The sequence below is a fragment of the Emydura macquarii genome, unplaced genomic scaffold, assembly GCF_026122565.2.
Source record: "Emydura macquarii macquarii isolate MOO-44397 ecotype Brisbane River unplaced genomic scaffold, CSIRO-AGI_Emac_v2 contig_1043, whole genome shotgun sequence".
Classification (NCBI taxonomy): Eukaryota; Metazoa; Chordata; order Testudines; family Chelidae; genus Emydura; species Emydura macquarii.
The window spans coordinates 20427299-20447470 of record NW_027131180.1 but is presented as its reverse complement, the minus strand read 5'-3'; the positions used below and the strand labels follow the sequence as shown (position 1 = coordinate 20447470).

At 42.2% G+C, this 20172-nt stretch overlaps 1 protein-coding gene across 2 annotated transcripts in view; it reads right to left on the bottom strand.

Moving 5' to 3' along the window:
- The window catches only part of VPS26C (VPS26 endosomal protein sorting factor C), a 41572-nt gene extending 21809 nt beyond the window's left edge, over positions 1-19763 (bottom strand). Inside the window, exons 1-3 of one of the 2 annotated variants that reach the window (XM_067545283.1) lie at positions 19599-19763; positions 2435-2578; positions 906-1055 (exon numbers count right to left, since the gene is read on the bottom strand). In XM_067545283.1, coding sequence (XP_067401384.1) covers positions 906-1055; positions 2435-2578; positions 19599-19655 — 351 coding nt within the window. In that variant the 5' untranslated portion in view covers positions 19656-19763. The remainder of the gene's footprint in view (positions 1-905; positions 1056-2434; positions 2579-19598) is intronic. The other variant, XM_067545281.1, reaches the window with a different exon arrangement.
- Positions 19764-20172: the final 409 nt, after the last annotated feature.

The window sequence follows — 20172 nt, the reverse complement described above, 5'->3', positions numbered from 1 at the left end:
AAACACTGACATAATTAGGTTGATATAACCTGCCTTATGTCAACCTAACACCATAGTGTAGGCTATGCCTTAATTTCATATTTGAATCTACTGAAAAGTGGCGAAATTCCAACAACATAAAACCTCTAGATTCTAAGTCTATAAAATGACCCAACATTTAAAAAAAAAAAAAAAAATCCAAAAATATAGATGTGAAAAGGTGAAGAACGTTATAGATTTCTTCTTTATTTTTAAGACACTTATTTCAAGCAAACACCAAAAACTGTCTATGATGTTTTTCTTCTCTCTTACATTTCCAATGCTGTATCTGATATTTGCAAGGAACACAGAAACCAGAACTCCTAGTTAAGAAAAACAATCCCAAATATTTTGTTATATATATTTTTTGAGATCTTAAAAGGATGGTTATGCCATATTTAGAAAGAAATCCAAAGTGTGTCTCTTCACATAGGCCTTCCACTGTCTGTGAGGTACCAAATCCTGGAGACTTATTAGCTAATGGGACAGTTTCTGTCCTGTCTGAACAGCTGTGAGCTGAAAGGCATCATGAAACTTTTGACTCAGTTTAAGCCATGTAAAGTGAACCCAGATATCACAATATTGATGTTTGGGAAATTTTTGAATCGATATATAATCTCTTCCTACTAGCTTTTCAGTAAACTTAAAAAATCCTCAAGAGCTGGAGCATACATTTTAATTTAAAGGACCTTTAGTTTTCTAGTTACTGTACATGAGCATTTCAATTACTACACAAAACAGCCAAAAGCAAAAAATATTGACAACCTACAGTTATGGTGCCACCAGATAGTTTCCTGCCATAGCACAATTAGAGAAGTTTCTTAGAGTATATTTCCTGCAGACAGTGCAAGTTCATCACATTTTCCCTACACTGAAAACTGTCTCACCTGAATATTGACAAACACGCCATGATATGTCTCGTACAGAACTTTGTTGCCCTTCATATGCAATGGAAATTCAAAAGGAATTTCTGTTTTGCCACTGGGAAGTTTTCCTGGTTTTACCATTTCTATGGTACTGTTGATAACTTGAATAGGCTGTAAAGATAAACATTGAGAAGTTTAGAATAAATCAGTTTGCTTCATAAAAATTATTTCAAAAGGACCCAAAAACAGCCACATGAAACCCTATCAGCCTTTCAAAATACCTGAAAATGCAAATATTTGTGTCCCATACAAACAATTCTCCACAGACTCACACAGTAATAAAAAGTGGTCTGTCTTAATGTTTCTTAGCAAGACAGTCTAAAGTTTCGTGTGTCTGTGTCAGACTGGTGGCGTAGCACATTAAGAAGCTAACAAGTAGAGCCTGGTACACTTTCTTGTTCCATTATCGATATCACAAACCCCTGAGAGCAGCAGCAGGAGTCTGCATGTGTACATGCCAGTTGAGCTGTTAGCTCTTGGACAGAAGAAAGGCTCCCAAAGGAAACTACATATTTAGCATCACAATGTTGCTGGAACAATGGCAAACTTTGGTTTGCCACTTGATGGGGGAAACCTGAAAATTCTCATGAAGTTCCGTCACGTAAAAGATAGAGTAGAAGCAGCAAAATAAAATATAAAATACATGCATAAGCAGATCAGGGAAATTAGATTACTATCAAATACAGCATTGCTATAAATATTTTATTTTCTCCTATTTGATTTTTCCATTATTCTTTTCAATCAATATTTGTTTTAAATTGCTGCAACACCCAATGCCAATGACAAGATGATGCCCCCAAAATCACTGTTCAAAGGTCATTTGTCTACTCAAAGTATTTACATGTAAAGTTAAAAAACTTGTAAAGCTGAAAAGAACTTTAATTCCATGTTTATATTGAAAATGCTTTGTTGGGGAAAATATGGATATCCCTTAAGTTTGAGACTATTTAAACCTGGGATTTTGGCTTATCTCTGCTGACACATGAAGGAGCCTTTCTTTCTGCTCAGAGTAATTATTTCTCCCCTCCTCTCAAAAGGGAACTATCAAGCTGCTTAGGGTTCATATTTGGAAGAAAAATTTTATATAACTGAAAATAGGCTTTTCATTGCAGCTTTGCTTGGAGCCTTTACATTCACTTTATAAGAATTCAGTTCTAGAACAGTTTTACTCATCTTCCTCTTACAAGAGTGTACTTCTTACACCAGTTACAGCTACATGCAAATGGTACGACATGTAACAGCGGTAAATATCTTGACATAATTTCCTTAACTCTGTGATTACTTCGGCTAGGTATGTCTTAAAATGCTTTTCTGCCTCTGAAGCTCACAATGGAATGCTAGATAATGGCAGCGACTGGGAAAATGCTGAATCATCTCCATACGCAGAAGTAATATATAACTATAAAAAAGTAAAATTACTATGGAAAGATTTAGTTTAGAAACCGGACATAACTTTTTGTACCCAAGAAACCAACCTATGTATTTCTTACCTTAACAGAGTTATAGAAAGCTTCAAACACACCAACGCTTTTGGCACTGAGCTGCAGATTAACAGATCCTTCCATCGCTAAGGAGATACCCTGGTGTTGGACTGCATCCTTACTTGTTATGACCACCACTCCAGAAAGAACTTCCTAACAAGAACAAGGTGACAAGCAAACATATTAGTTTTATCAGTTTCTTCTCTTGCTAGAATTCAGACTGCAGCATCACCCACAGTATGCTAGGTGATTTCCAAACTCAGAGGAAGACTGTTGCTGCCTCAAAAAACATACAGTCTAAAAAGATATATTGATGAAGAGATGACAAAGGGGGAAGGGATACAAAATACAAGTTAGTGATCAAGGTGATGGCAGGCAGAAGTCTCGACTTACATGTTTGGTTTTCAACTCCACCCCCCCAGTCTCCTTCCAGAATTCATACCTCTCTTCTTCACCCTACCCTAACTCACAGATTGTGTTCCAGCATCCTTATGTCCCTCCCTCCCAGTTTTCAACATCTTTCCACCACATGAATGAGTAATTTACTCAAATAAACGTGTAAATCGATGGGTTGGTCAGCTAGCTTTTTGTGGGTGTTGAAGAAGTGGTTCCTTCAGAAGGCTCATAGACTTGAAGGTCAGAAGGGACCAATATGATCATCTAGATTCTAGTCTGACCTCTTGCACAATGCAGGCCACAGAACCTCACCCACCCACTCCTGTAATAAACCCTTAGCCTATGACTGAGTTATGGTTTAAAGACTTCAAGGTACAGAGAAGCCACCAGAAAGTGATCCGAAGGCATTTAAATGAGGACAGGGGATTGGTCTACAGACCTGTTCAAGGAGGGTGTTAACACACAGTAGTGGGGGGGGGGGGGAGTATTGCTGTAAAAGAAGTGGACAAACATGACATCTCAGGGTTTTGAAGATGATCACAAGAGTCTGAATTTAATGGAATCAGTGGAGGGATCAAAGGGACAAGGAGAGGAGAGTGTTGATGTGGTCAGAATGGTGGGCAAGGTCTTAGCAAGTGTATTTATGTGGGTATTGGCAACCGATGAAGAGTAGGTTACAATCTCAAAGTGAAAATTGATGAAGGTGTGAGCTTCCATTAGAGTAGATATGATTGTACTTTATACCAGTTAAGAAATATGGTTACATAATGCTCAGCTGTTATCTGCCAGATACAAGACATCAGAACTTTGCCTTACCAGTGGTAAAGAGTATCAGTATTTAGCAGAAGTTGGATCAGGGAGTCTGATTTATAAACTGGTCTATAAAGATCTATAGAAGGGGACTGCAGTAGCAGTTCAGGGATCATAGCAAGAGAAGCTGAAGCACAGTAAGCCAGAAGAGGAACGGAAGGAATTAAGAAATACAGTTATAGTAGGAAGTGCTGGTATAATTGGCTAGTAAAGAAAAGCTGACTTAGAGTAGAATAGTTTGACTCATGGGTTAGAGCGTCTCTCTCAGAAACAGTTGTGTGGATGGTTTAGTCTGCTGGCCATGCACTCAATCTCTCTGCTGCTAACCCACATTTCACATCTTACTGTGCAATGACAGGCCAAAGACACCAGCCTGTCCCCATCCAGCAGACTGCTTTAGGCTGGAAAATCCATGGTGTGCCTTTCATCCTCCATATACATGCCAAAGGTCAGCCTGTACTCTATACACTGTATTTGGAGGTGGTGTAGGCTTAGTCACAACACCAGCTTGATAGAATCCTGTACATGCCATGCACTGAAGGACTGTCAAGTTGCATCATACAGGATCCATACCATTATAATACACACATACAAAAGTTGCATTAATTTTGTGTAGTAACAAACATGAATCTCTTGCTAATAAATGATGATGGACAGGGATAAGAAGGAGGAAGAGTTAAAGTTTGTCTTGGAACTGAATTGGATTTTTTTTAAATAATGAATTAAAATGCTAAGTACCTTTTTTAAATACTGTAGTGGGTTGTGAATTGGCATTAATTACTAAGAGACCCACTACAGATTACTGCTTTTTAAAATTAGAGTAATTAAACAAAATGAAGCAAGGATAATTGAGAACATAATTGCCATACTGGATGAAATCAGTGGTCCCTGTAGTCCAGTACCACGTCACCAACAGTGGCCAAAACCAGACGCATGACACAAAAATGGTTCACCCAAATAACTTAAGATCCAATGGAAAACAAGCAAACAAATAAGAGGGCGATTCTTCTGCCCTAAAACTAAGCATGAGAAATTTCAGGCTAAAAGGAGGTTTGTTTGTTTGGGGGTTTTTTTTTTTTTTTTTGGAGAGACATTAGAAGGTAGTTCAAGACTTTAGAGCAAAACTCTTTAAGCATTAGCAGTGACACCACCACAAATTCATGATCTGTCCTCTAGCTATTCCTCTTGAATAATAAGCCCTCGTTACATTTCAGTTCATCTTAAAAAGAAAAAAAAAAAAAAAGGAACATGGTATGTCTTTCCTCTGTAATGGTTAACCACCATTCTGTCCTCCTCCTACATGTAAGATGAGCCCTCGAAAAATACCTTAAGTATTTAGGGAAGTATAAAGTTATTACCATGTTCATACTTAGAAAAAGAAAAAAAACCACTTACTCATCCAGTAAATGCTGAGCTTCTATACAATGTGGCAGATATGTTAAAATATTTATTGGCACTCAGTTTTATGCACTACATTTATGACCATATTTGTCTTATTTGCCACAAGAATTAAGAGATGGTCTTTCAGCACTCACTCCTTTCCCCCCCGTAAAGAGAGTCTCATTTATCTTTTTTAGTAGTATAAAAATTAAAGGAAGTCAATCACCAGGGGAATTCACCACCTACTACGTTAATATAGCTATTTAAGTAATATTCCCATAAGAGTAGCTACAGCTTACATCAGGGAAGCTTAACTGTATGAGAGTACAATTAAGAGGTATCCCATTAATTGGCATTTTATTGCTTTTAAGGGTTTGTACTTAGAAGATGCCATCATTAACCAACCTTAATTGCTTTTAAATTCCTTAAGCAAAACGTCATTTAATACAGGACATACAAACTCTGTTCCCTCAAAACAGTATGACGTGTTCTCAAAAGGATTTTGATCCAGAAAACTAATGGTGTGAAAAGTTTTAAAAAAAAAAAACTAGGGTTTTATTCAGAGTTTTTATAAATACGTGAAAAATTCTTTAAAATAACCTGTGAAGTATTCAGATTTTGGATTTGAAATGCAGGACTTTTTTAAAGTTATAAATCCCATATGCCAGGAATACAATACATAAAAACAAACATGAACATTTGAACTGAGCCTGGGCTCTATGTGTTCTCTCTCTGAATATGCTGGGGCGAATGTCTGTGAAAAATAGGAAGTCTAGCTATATTTTAGAATGGAGAGTGTGAGAAATTTAGCTATCAGACTAACAGCTTAAAACTGCTTGCTTAATATTTTCTTTTAGTGATGTGTCTCTAACTCCTGTTTTAGCCCAGTGATTGATTTGTTTGGACAGCTATGGAACATTCTTTTGACAGACATATCTAACTTTCGGGGTATAAGAGGGAGGTAGTGAGTCTGGGTCAGGAGGATCGCTTCGTGGACACATTGAAGAGAGCTCCAGGCACAGATGGAAGGACTGGCCATCCAGAAATCTGTCTGATTCACCCGAAGACTGCCTCAGACTTGTGGGTAACTATCAAGTTCTGGGGTACTCTAACCACCCATTGTATTTGTATGTGCTTAAAACTAATAAGTGGAGATTTCCAGAAAAGATAATTCCAATGGGAATTCCTGGAAACCAATGAAGTAAAGCTTTAAGTTAAGAGCACTTGGTTTTGACTTGTTTGTGCTAGCCATATAGCAGGCAGAGGTACTGAGTTTCCTTTGGCTTATTTCCTGATACGGACTCAGAGACTAAGGGTACGTCTACACTGCAGAGTGAAATCGATTTATTTTAAAATCGACTTTCACTGGCCAAATTTTAGAAGTTGAAGGAGCATGATCACACCACCCTCACTGCATCGGGGGACTGCATCTCAAGCAGTCGAGCTTGGGTCAACAATCAAAACAGTGCACCGTTGGTAGCTATCCCACAGTGCAGCTGGCCACAGAGGCTTTTGGGAAACTTGTCCTCCCACGATGCAATATACTCCCTCCCCATCTCCTCTTTTCTTGTCCCAGTCCATATAAACAATCGCCTTTTGGCATCATTTTTTCAAACCCTTCACTCTCTGCTACACACATGCCATTGCCTGAGAGGAATGGAGCCTGCTCAGCCTTATTATTGTGAGCATCACAAATACCTCATGACTTATTCTGCAGTATTTTCAGAGGTGAGACAGGAGTTGCAGTGCTGAAAATTTCAATGTTACAGAGGCTGCCTTGCTACAAGCCATAGAACAAAACAATTCCCATTTGCTGCAGGCTGTCACACACCACCTGTAGTCGGTGGAGCACCATTTCTGGTCCCAGGAAACGAGCAGTGGCTTGTGGGATCGCCTCATTTTGAAGGTGGGGGATAATGAGCAGTGGCTGCAGAACTTTGAATGTGAAAGGCCACTTTCTTTTAACTTTGCAGAGAGCTCTCCCCAGCCCTAAAATGCATGAATACTCGCTTGAGACCAGTTCTGACAATGGAGAAGAGAGAGTGGCTATCACTCTGTGGAAGCTAGCAATGCCAGATTGCTACCAGTCAGTTGGGAATCAATTCGGAATTGGTAAATCCACCGTGGGAGCAGCTGTGATACAAGTGTGCTGGGCCATTAATAGACTTCTGGTAAGAAGGGTAGGGACTTTGGAGGACATAGTGGAAAGCTTTTCTGAAATGGGGTTCCCAAACTGTTGGGGTGCCCTAGATGGCACGCACATCCCTATTTTAGCCCCGGACCACCTTGCCACAGAGTACATAAATCGAAAGGGATATGTCTCAATGGTGTTGCAGGCCCTTGAGAATCAGAAGGGATGCTTCGCTAACATCAATGTGGGGTAGTCAGGAAAGGTGCATGACATACACATCTTTAGGAACGCAGGTCTGTTTAAAAAAAAAAAAAAAAAAAGATACAGGAGGGCACTTTCTTCCTGATCAAAAATTAAATATTGGCAATGTTGAAATGCCAATAGTGATCCTGGGGGATCCTGCCTACCCCTTACTCCCCTGGCTAATGAAGCCCTACACTGTGCAGAATGGTGGTGGAATGTGCATTGGATGTTTAAAGGCATGCTGGTGCAGTCTGCTCACTAGGGTAAATCGCAGTGTGTGTTTGTGTGTGGGGGGGGGGGAGGGGGGGAACCAAACCAAAACATCCCAGTAGTTATCTCTGCCTGCGGTGTGCTCCATAAATGTCTTTGAGACAATGGGGAAGACGTTCCCATTGGGTTAGTTTGTGGAGGCAGATTGGCTCTCAGCACTGCAGCCAGCCTATTGCAGAGCACTGTGCCTCAGGGAAGCATTGCAAAAATGCTTTTGCAATGAGACAATAGTAATGTGCTTTGCTTATCTGTGCTGTGCTTTCACTTCACATCCCCTACCCATCCCCCACTGATCCAGTTCTCCCCCCCCCCCCCCACCTGAATTCCTTATCAGGAAACAATGAATTGTAAAGCAGTACCTTTTTTTTTTTTTTTTTTTTTTTAAATTGGTGATTCTTTGCAGGAGGTTGGAAATGGAAGATAATTGTATGTTCCACATGAATTGTGTGGGGCTAGGGATACAGAGCCCATTTTGGCTGTGCACACAAGAAAGAATCACATATTCCCAGTCCTTAAAGGGGACATCGCCTCTTTGTTCCCCTCAACTGGCGAGGAGTGCAGCACATACTGCACCTTGCTCAACCTCCTCCTAGACCGCTTTGGGGTGAGGCTAGGAAAGAATGCATTAGCTCAGAGTTTTGGAGAGGGAGTCTTGCTACTGAGCTTCCTGAAGCTCAACCAGATGCTTCAACCCGTCTGACTGATCATGCATTATATGCAGCATCTCTTCTTGTGTTGAATGCTCATACTCCTGTGCTGCCTTCCTGTTGTCTATGTGCATGTTCAGTTTGTCAGATAATGAAATCTTCCATGCTCTTAGCTCTGTGTCAGCAGCCGCAGAGCCGTTCACTATCTCATTAAACATATCATCCCGCGGTTCCCCCCCCCAAAAAACCTTCTTATCTGCGACAGGAGCTCTGCAGGAGTATGAGATGGTGGTATGTTGAAGGTCACATTTGTCCACTGTGAGGGAAGCAAAGCACAAGGTACCCACTGTTAACTCATCCCATGGACGAAAAGCAACGTTATAATGTAAAAATAATTCCCCTGAACATTCCCAAGGGGAGGCTACAACCGCATACCATTGCGTGACTATTGCAGGGGTTGGAGTACTGTTCCAGCCAGGGTAAGCAAGGGGCGAGTGCATCCATGTTAGGGAAATCCCTGGTGCCACAATATCCTGCTTAGGGACCTGCAGTGTGCTGAATCAAGAAACCATCTCCGGCTGTGGAGTAACACATACTTTAAAAAACTTTCTTTGGGGGGTTCTGTAAATGTGCATCATCTTCCCTAGGTAACCATGAGAGATATCAGCCTGCTGAGGGTCACAGGTGGAAAGGGAGAATTTGCTGCAAGCATCTGGCTACAGGCCCTTATGTTGCTATGCTGTGTTCTCAATGATGCCTGCACAATTAACAGAGTGTCCTTTTGCAGCGGAAGAAAAAAGCCTTCTCCAAAGGATTGCAGAGAACCTACACGAAAGCTTCCTGGAGATGTGCATGGAGGATTCTCAGAGCATCCCTGTGCACATAAATCTTTTCTGGGGTGAACCCAATGCTTAAGCACACCAAGTACGAGGAAACAGTCCCACCACCACACAAACCACTTTTTCCCTGCTGGTACAAGATTTTGGACTGGGGATATAACTAAAGACATGCAATTTGCAGTACATACTCACCAGATGTGCCTTCCCCGGCATCTCGGTTTCCTGTGTCTGGGTGGGCTGCTCCTGTGTTGCAAACAGCTCTTGGCTTTCAGGGAGAAGAGGGATACCCCATTCACCTGCCCTCTGTTCTCCTCATCCACAGACTTGTCCTCATTCATCCTGGCCTCGGATTCTTCCGAGGTATCAACGCTGTGTAGTGGCATAGTGGTGGCGTCTCCACAGAGAATTGCATGCAGCTCCTCGTAAAAGTGGCATGTTTTGGGTGAGAAGCCAGAACGACTGTTAGCTTCCCTTGTTTTCTGATAAGCCTGCCCCAGCTCTCTGATCTGTCCTTGTTGTGCCCCTTCTCCAACATGCTGCAAGATATCATCTCGTAGATCTCCGAATTTCTTTTGCTTGCTCAGAGCTGAGCCAGAACAGACTCTTCACCCCACAGACCGATGAGATCCAAGACATCAGGTCGACTCCAGGCTGGAGCGTTTTTGGGGTGTGCAGTCACCATGATCAGTTGTGCTGGCAAGCTCTCTCCTCTGACCAAACAGGAAATGGGAATTCAAAGTTTCCTGGGGCTTGCGAGGAGGAGTTATTTCCTGTTTAGGTGGCCACAATGCAGCATACTGTGAATGTGCAGAGCAGTCACAGAGCATTATGGGATACCTCCCAGAGGCCAATGACATCGATTTACGTTGCACTCTGCCTACACTGATGCTCACTTGACCCACAGAATTCAACTCCAGTGCTACGCCACTTGCAGAGGTGGGTTTTTGTTGTTTTTTTAAGTTGAATTTCACTATGATTTAGGTTGGCGGAACTGACATGTCAGTAAGCATAAGCCACATTACATCAACCTACCCTGTCAGTGTAGACCAGGCCTAAAAATTACTGGGTCGAAGAACCCTGGGTAACAGATGCACCCTACTATCTAATGATCTCTTCCCACTGCATGGGAGCTCTTCATATGCAGTCGCAAACTTTCAGGCCTACTTAAGCACTCTAAACTAGCCTTCACTTGCCACACAGATATTAAAAGAAAGATGCGCATCAATTAGAAGGTCAGAGCTACCATGGGAAAAATAGGTTGGTGCTGCTAATACATGAGAACGATGAAGCGTCCCAAAACTTCAAGTCCTAAGAGGAGCTGAGCTTAGCACTGACCATTATGATTGATTTCCCACCCCATCTGCCTTCTTACAGGCACTCTGACTGGTGAGTTAACGTTACATTATCACGTGGGGACAAGATACCACAACACAGAACCAGAAATAGCTCTGCAAGTTAGCTCTGTGGTAGAATTTTTATTTTTTTAAAGGAAGTTTCTGCACACGATATAGGGCAAATTGCAGCTAAATGAGAAATGTATGGCAAATGAACACCATTTGGTAATCATGAATAATATTGCTTTTTTGAGAAAGCGAACTCAAACAAGTTAAGAACCTCAGGATAGGTCTTTGGTGTTCCATTATCATCCCCTCCCCCCATTCAAAATGCTTATATCATCACTGGAAAAACAGACATTTTAATCTAGGGGTCTTCTGGACACTTTCCTGGCAATGCTCAGAGCAAGAACACTTCCATACCTCATTTATCCATGACTGTTCAAGAGATCACCACCTTTCTCTAAGAAAGAAGCATCATCAGTAAACTATGAATTAGTGCCCTGTGCCAGATGTGATAATGATATGCTTCTAGCCATGCACCTATCACTAATCATTTTGACACACAAAACCCTGAGCTCAGTATAATGCAACTCTTTGCTTCAAACTGCAATCCAAAGTGTTAATTTACAAAACTATTTAGGTCCTGGCTACCTTGAGGACCCTCATTTCCCCATACGATCATTCCCAACAATTGAGATCAGGTCAAAAATTGAGACTGCTAGTTCCTGTTAGCAATCTCAAAGACCAATTCACAGATTTTTTTCAAGCCAGAAGGGACAATTGTGATCATCTAGCCTGACTTCCTGCATCACCCAAGTAGTGAAATTTTACCCTGAAACTCCTGCATCAAGCCCATAACATTTGACTGAGCTAAGCATGTATTTTAGAAAGACATCCAGTCTAGAATCAGAGACGTCAAGTAACAGAGAATCCATCACATCCCTCAGTAAGATAATCAATGGCTAAATCAACCTCACTGTTAAACGTGCTCATTTCCAATCTAAATTTATCTATCTTCAGCTTTCAGCCATTAGATCTTGTTATGCCTCTGTTCCGTAGATTAGAGAGAGCTCTACTATCAAATCTTCTCATGTAGGTACTTATAACTAAGAAAGGTTAAAAGGTAACTGGATTAGGAGGAAAAAAAGCTTTTAAATTGAACTTTTTAAGTCTTTTACTGGAAGGCAAGTTTTCCAGCCCTCAAATCATTCTTGGAGCTCTTTTCTAAATCCTTTCAAATTTGTCAATGTTCTTTTTGAAGTGCTGATACCAGAATGGGACACAGTATTCCTTCCATTAACAATCTCACTAGTTCTTTATACAATGGTAATACCATCTCCCTACTTCTGCTCAATAGTCCCCTGCTTATATATCCAAGCACTGTATTGCTCTTAGCCAGTGCATCCAATTGGGAGCTTATGTTCAACTGGTTATCCAATAGGACCTCTCATTTGCTTTCAGATTCTCTGCTTTTCACAATATTTATAGACCTTTGTTCCTAGATGCATGAACTTGCATTTGGCAGTTTTAAAATGCATGTTCAGCTAAGCCCAGTTTATCATCAAGTGATCCAAATTATTCTCTAGACTGAATGGATATTTTTTATTACTCCACCACTTTGTGTCATCTGCAAACTTTACCAGCCATGATTTTACATTTTCTTCCAGATTGATAGATCTCAAAATGTAATGTAAACATGGAATCATCATCCAATGGGAGTGTTTCTTCTGGGGTTCCACAGGGATCTGCTCCTACCCCAGTTAATTCAATATCTATCAGTTAACCACTTTAATCCATTTAGTTACCACACTGATTTTGCAGAGTGCTTTTTCTGTTTTAAATCAGAACTAAGTCTTACGCCTTACAGAAGAAGTCTAAATATGTAACAGTTACCATTATCAACCAAACTTGTAATTTATTAAAAACCAGAAGGATTCGAGCGGAACGTTCAAGTAATGAAAATACTTGATTCAAGTTGGAGTCAAAGTAACTGTTTAAATTAAAGCAACTGCTCTTGCAGAATTGACAGCAATTAGTCTGTAAACACTTCCCCTCATCCCCAAAGGCACTGCTAAGGTACACTCACTCTTTTCTGTGCTCTTATGGAGAAACCTACTTCTTCACTACATTACGTAACTACTTATTTTCTTAATTTAATCTTTTCTTTCCATAACTGATGCTCACTAAAGTCATCCAGCCAGAAAATGTATCATGGTGGCACCCTTGTAAGAATTTGCATGTAATGTTTTGTGCATCCAACTATTTGTCTTTTTTTGAAAGCTACTCTGATTGATTTAAGTGCTGTATAGTGATTGAAATAAGCCTGACAGCCTGTTTCTTGCACCAAATGTTGCTCAAAGAGTGCAAGTCATTGACTTGTACTCTACACCACCACTTTTTAAGACAGACCAATGGATTGGTGGATCATTCTGTAGTTAAATAAAACTCACACTCAGGAGCTAAAAGGGACTCTGGCTTCCTCGACAAGAAGTGTTACTGAGGTAACCCTGTTGGTTATCAGAATGTTGATTACTAAAAACATCATTCCTACAAGCACCTGCTATTGGCAACAAACTCAAACATTCTTGCTGGTGACCTTCGAAGATGACAAATCAATTTGCTCTAATGATGGAAGTGCCACACTTACTTTAACAACAAATGGACACCATTTAATTAAATAAAAAAATCTGAATATTTATTTCACAAAGAGAAACAAGTCATTTGTTACTGAGTGAGATCAAAATCTCATTTATAGAAATAACAATTAAATTGAGATTATCCTAGAGTTAGTTATCTAAGTGTTTCAATCACAAGTCTGTTCCCATTAATTTCTTATTAGGTGGAAGCCATCTAAAGATACTTGAATATGATATCATAGTTCCAGTAAGTGGCAAACAGATTTCTTAACTGTATCTTATTTTTATCTCAAACTGCTAAACCACCCTATCCCATTTGTGTTTCATCCACAGAGTCAAACCAAACCAGAACCAGACAACCAGTTCAGGGAGATTTTTTGAGTGAACTAGAACCGAACCCAAACTGAAAACTTCTCCATTGCATTAAAACCAAACTGCAACCAAACCCCAAAAAACCAAGAAGTGGTAACTAGTCCAAGATAATATGTTCAATCATCAGGTGCTGAGGGGAAGGTCTTTTGGGGATGCCGAGGATGGATCTCACTCTCTCTGCTCCAAACCCAGAAAGTGAGGGGCAGAGATGACACGTCACAAGAAGCCATTGGAAGAGATGAGACGAGAGGGAGATGAGAAAGAGAGGTTCTAGGATTAGTCATTATCTGGTCTGTTATGCCCAGGTAGAGGACTGCCCATGGAAGGGAACTACCACTCTCAGAACATCTCTCTCCCCTCTCCATCTCCTGCTGCTTAGTGCTTGTTCCTGCTGCACAAGTCAGTTTAGAAAGGGCATTTTCTGGGCTGAAAATCATTTTGTCATCTTGGTGGTCAAATATGACTGACAGTTCAGAAGGATGTTGTACTAGTGAGTGAAACAACTGGTTTAAAAATAAATAATTTCTCTATTGAATATTTATCACTGTATTGTTTGCTAGGCGTTACAATGCAAGCATAAGAATGTGTGACATTAATCTGCAGGAAATGCATCTGAACAGGTTTAAAGTGGTTAAACTAGTTACCGAACCATCATTCTAAGTTAGTGTCTGAACCAGAACTGAACTGGAGACTTACGAAATACTGATGAACCCAAATCACAACTGAACCAAAATGTTTAATGGTTCAACTCCCTGGTTTCATCTGCCTGGCTGATATTTACACTGTAAGCTTTCTGGGGCAGAAAGCTTTTTAGTACTTGTCTAGCATGATGATCCTCAATAGGAGCTCCTAAGTGTTAGAGTAATATAAGTAATGTAGCTGTGACCTCGTTTTGCACTGCATGGTTGATACATGGTAGCTGCTAATGAAAAAGGACTACATCCTGAGAGTAGGAATTGTTGCAATCATTTGAAGAGTTCACTTTCTTTGGAATAAAGAGAACATGAATGTCACAATAATGGACCAAAGTTAGAACAGTGCTAAGTTTACAACATGTTGTTGTGGCGCCAATGTTGCCAAAGACAATGAAAAGATTCTAGAAACATCAGAAATATACAAGAAAACAATACTTAAGTAATGAACTTGTCATCCCAAATGGAAGTGGGATGTCAAGCAATGCTGGTAAGGGGAGGATGTAACCAATTTCAGAATGAAGAGCCCACACTAGCAAAATAAAACAAATCACAATGCTCAGTAAGATGTTATTTCTGAACATCCTGTAGAAAAACAGTTCTATATAGTAAACAGTGTAAAAAAACCTCAGTTTTCACAGTTAGATGCTAGAATGCCTGGTGCCTTAGTAGGACATGGGCAGAGTTTACAGTTAATATTACCTGACACTTTCACCTATAATCCCCTATTTTCAGTTGCTTATAACTTTAACCATTTAAGCTGAGATTCTCCATTCCAGTTCTCTGCTTCAGGCAGACACTTTTCAGCAAAAACATTTCTACCTTCTCTGATAATGAGGTTAGGGAAAACTAAGTACTTTTGCCAATGTTAAAAAAATATTTTCCAACAGTTTCTTTTAGGAACTCTAGGGTTTTCAGAGTTTTCCACAGGGCCTTGATACTTAACCAGTGTGGTGCTGATAGTGGAACTACCTTTTTGCTATTGCCATGGAAAACCAATCCAGATTTGGCAAAATTAAGATACTTTTAAAAACGGGATATTGAGGGTTTGGGGTTTTTATGAGCGGGGGGAGGAGAAATGGTCAGTGGAATGTGTTGAAGGCTTGCAACAAAAAATTCTCTGAACATTCCATCTGCATTAAGCATGCTCCAACCCCACAGATCTAATATGTTGGCAAAAGTATGTCCAAAGGCACAGAGCTACAACTTCAGAGAGGGGAAGGGTTTACTAATACCTGCTGTTGATCTTTTCACCTAGGGGAAGGCAGGGCGAAAGCAAGTGGGACCAGGGAGCAGCATTCCCTCAGTTTCCCTCCCCCCTTTACTTAGTTGGCATAACAAGAGCTCCTCTTCCTGTTTCATTCTGCTTTAGCCATTAGGAAAAGATGTGATCAGAGACAGGAAGGGACCATGAGTCTTAGATCTTCCACTGACTTGTGTTAATAATTTGGGCACTTTCATTATTGAGCAAGGTCTCATCCCCCTATGGCCTGGTCTACACTGACAAATTCGATGGCAGTCAAAGTGTGCCGAGTGGCTTGCGTAACTTACCTCGACTTCCTAAATTCCCTTCTGCGCGCCATCTCCACTACACTGCACTGCACCAACAGGAAACGCATACCTGCTGATGCTGCACTACACTTTTTGGGGAGGTGCTTTTATTAAACCGATATCTGGATCAAAGGAGCGGAAGTGAAGTCCCGCTCAATCAATCTGGATAAATCAATCTGACGGTGGCGAATTTGCCACCGTCAGTGAAGACATACCCTGTCTTAGGTTGATACTTGCCTGCCTCCTAACAGTGGGTATGTCTACAATGAGATAAAAATTCCACAGCATGAAGTCTCAGAGCCCAGGTCAGCTGATTGGGCTCAGAGGTCTTCAGCTGTGGGTCTACAAAATTGCAGTGTATACATTCAGGCTCAGGCTGCAGCCTGGGCTCTAAGACCCCATGAGAGGGGAGGGTCTCAGAGCCCAGCCTGAGCCTGAATGCCTACACTGCAATGTTATAGCCTTGCAGTCCGAACCCCATGAGCCCAAGTCAGCTGACCTAGGTCTGCTACAGCTGTAGCTCAGGTCTTTTATTGCAGGGTAGACATATCTTGAGAGGTAGGACAAAGTTGCTTCTGGTAGAGTTGGGAACAGACCTCCAAAGCCAGATTCTGTTCTGTAATGCAGGAGGCACAGCCCTGAAGTCACACCCAAGGGAAGTGGTGATAGGAGAAGTATCTTTAAGCTACCTTTATGCTTTCCATAGTCTAGACTGCTCAGAAAGCCAGCATAGTCCCCAGTATAAATTAGACCAGCTTCTGGGGCTGTTCTGGCTAAGGCTGCTTGAAGTTAGATGCCTATGGACTTTTCTATAGCCCAAAACTACCAACACATTCTGTTCTTCTGCCAACCCTTTCCACCTTCATCATGGCTCTGTTCTAATAGAAACTTGTAATTACATCTATTAGATCCCTCATTACCTCTTTCAATGCACAGGATGGACTGTGATTGAAGCAGATGGTTGCAAGAAGATAAAAGATGTTCCCTTGCATTTAGAAGGCTGGAATGTGATGGCTCTGCCACAGAGTTCCTATGTAATACTGAGCAAGTCTATCATAGATATGCCTAAGGGTGCCCAATTCAGGTAACACAGGGACCCTTCATGCTGTCATTTCCTAACTTTGAAGTGCTTGATATTGCAACCTTGTTATATATAATTATAAAAAACTATATTAAAATAACATCAGTGAGGAAAAATATGCAGTAAGATGTAGCAAGCTGGTTAATTAAGGCATTCATATATCTACCCAAAATCCAAATGCAGTTTCAACTAGACTTGGTCATTTGTTTTTACCACCTTAACTATTGTGTAATATTAGCACCTGCAATTACATAGCTAAAGAGAGCCACTTGGGTGCAACAATGGGTATTGTTAGGTGAAGGGATTCCTCTACAATTACTGCTTCTGAAAGCATGCTTTGGGATTAGTTGGATGAAAAGTGCTATAAATAAAAAGATATTTATTAGCACTGTTTGATATCAGCATGACTGTAGTGGCAAGTGACTTGCTTTAAAAAAAAAAAAAAAAAAAAAAAAAAAAGAACAGAAAACCTACACAGTGCAAGTCCCATGATTAATTAAAACAGATTTATTTTTAACTTATTGACTATGCACAAGGATTCCTGCTCAAAGATTCATACAGTATTTTCTAGTACAGCACTCAGTAAAGTGAAAAGCTCTTTCAACACTGTGTTCTCAGATCATTCAGCTCTCTTGTTTAGTCAGTGTACTAAAGGTAACTTTGGTGAATACATTTCCTTTTAATCACTTTAAATTGGCAATATACAAGGAACACAGCTAGACCCTTACTTAAAAAACAAACAAACAAAAAAAACCCCACATACTTGATTTCTCCTTTATAAGCCAGAAGGAATCTCCCTACTTTTGAACAAACCGTTCACTGTGAAATTTGCTAGCCAAGTAAAGAAGCTGAATAAAGGATGGGCACAAGCATTACAGCTTTGATTTAGTGAATTAAACCCATTTAATGAGAGAGAGAGAGAGAGAGAGAGAGAAAAAGCTGGAACAATCAGTGGAGGAGACAGAAATAAACATTATTACACAGATGTTGTACACAATCCTTTAAGTATAGGGTGGAAACATTTCCCTTATACATCACATTGTTCATAACTAGCTTTAAGAGCATTCCCTGGACTGAAGTCTGACAAATTCATTACCAAGGCCAAATATGTTGCAACATTTATTTAAAGATACTTGTCAAAGGGTTAGAAATAGCCAAAGTGAAACATTCTTTATACACTACAATAGCCAAGTTATTAATGTCTAAAAAAGTTATTAATGGGATTATGCAGCTATGTAAATAGCCACAAAGTTGTGCTACAGAATCTAAGCTTCTGTCTGAAGAATTATAATTCTAGACCTCATGGCTATGGAAAATAACCTTGAAAATATGAACCAAGTGTAAGTAAGAGTGACTTATTTGTGGGTCTGCAGACAGCCTGCAACAATAGTTCTGAAGGGTGAGAATGTCACATCCATCTCTGAAATTTGGTTATGATTTAAATGCAAGCACTGACTGTTTCAGCTAAAATTATGAGCAATGAAACATCAAGAAAGCATGCTTAACTGTTTTTGTTGAATATTGATAGAGACTGTGGCAAATGCTGTCAAACAGGTGCTGGAGTGACCCCAAATTAGTTACCAGTGTCTTTGCACAAAAATGGAGATACTGCCTCCCAACAACAAAAGCCAAAACCATTTTCCATGCGCTCTTCCAAAACCTCCAAAAATGCTGTTACTTGTTTTCCAGTTCAAAAGTCTATGGCATATTGAAAAATTTAAGTTTGGGGACTGCATAAAATAAATGTAATTAAATATCAAAATAAACAAGGATTGATTGACAGTAGATCAGTGAATCTGAAGGGGCTTTGGGAGGGGGACTGAGTGTATAAATGTGGAAGCTGAGTGGCTGTAGCATAATTTTTAGTTGTAATGTGCTATGCCTAATGCAGAGTTTCCATATATCGGCCTCTTAATTTTGCAACGGATAAAATCCGTGGTAGACTAGAAGAGTCTAAGTTTGTTATTTAAGAAGCCACAAAAGAGCAAAACCGCCCCATTTGCCTTGGGAAAAAAAAATCAGAATGCAGCTGCTCTCTCATCCTTACCTTGCAGAGGTATTCCTAGCCACACCTTTAAACGAAAGATACCCAACCAGTCCCTTCCACTGGCGAGTGACAGAGGTGACTAAATAAGGGAAGCGGCGCCAGGCGAGGCAGCCCGCAGCCGCGCCGCGGCCAGTCAGGGACAGGGAGCGAGGAGCTGGCCAGGCCCAACCCCAGCTGGAATCAAGTCCAGGAGAAGAAAAACCCGACGGCCCCGAACGAGCGAAGGCCTCCCCGCGCCCAGTGAGGGGGGGGGCCCCGGCGCAGCCGAGCCGGGCGCGGTCCCGCCCTTCAGCGCCGGCGATGGATGCCCGCCAGAGCCCCGCAGCGCGCTGGCTGCCGCCGCGACACCCCCAACGCCGCCTCCCGGGGCTCCGCGACCCCCCGAGCCAGGTCACCTGCCTCCTCGGCAGCCGGTTCCCGACACCGACAAGGGGCCCGCCCGGCTATGGGGACGCTGCAGGGCAGCCGCCGGGAGCCCGGGCTGAGGAGGCGCCGCTGCGCCAGGCGCGGACAGAGGCGGGTCCCGCCGCCCCCCTCAGGAGTCAGCGCCGGCAGCGGCAGCGCGCTCGGACCAGCCAAGACCCCGGGGCGCCCGCCGCCCCTGAGCGCGCGGCCCAACGGCCTCTGGCGGCAGCGGCGTTGCCACGGCTCCGGCCAGCCCCAGTGAGCGGCCCAACGGCCTCTGGCGGTAGCGGCGTTGCCACGGCTCCGGCCAGCCCCAGGCGCGCGGCCCCCACTCACCCCGCAGCGATAGACCTTGTTGGCCCGTTTGATCTTGATGTCCAGAGCGGTCCCCATCGCGCTGCTTCCCGGCCCCTCCCCCCTGCTACCTCAGTCACGTGACTACCTGGGCGGGCGGGGGAACGCCCGTCATGCGTCCTCCCACCCCGCCTGCGCGCCCTTTTCATCCGGGTCACCAGCGCGACGTTCTCCAACTCCGCCCCCGGACGCCATCGATAGACTTATATAATCACTCCGTTATGCAACACCGCTCCGCCCGCTCCTCGGTAGCCATAGCAACAGCGCAAGTCGCGGCGGCGGGAGCCTCTTCTTCTTTTCCCTACGTCACAGCGGGGGTGGAGTCGAGCGGGCATCTCAACAGGCGGCGGACTACGGTTCCCAGCAAGCCGCGCGGCCCACCAGGGGCGTGGAAACCCAAGCATGGAACGCGGCACGCCCTCTCCGGCTGGCACATTGCATGCCGGGAGCTGTAGTGCTTGTGGGGTTGCGTTGCATGCCGGGAGCTGTAGTGCTTGTGGGGTTGCGTTGCATGCCGGGAGCCATAGATGCTGAGCCGCGGCAGAGAAGCCGAGGG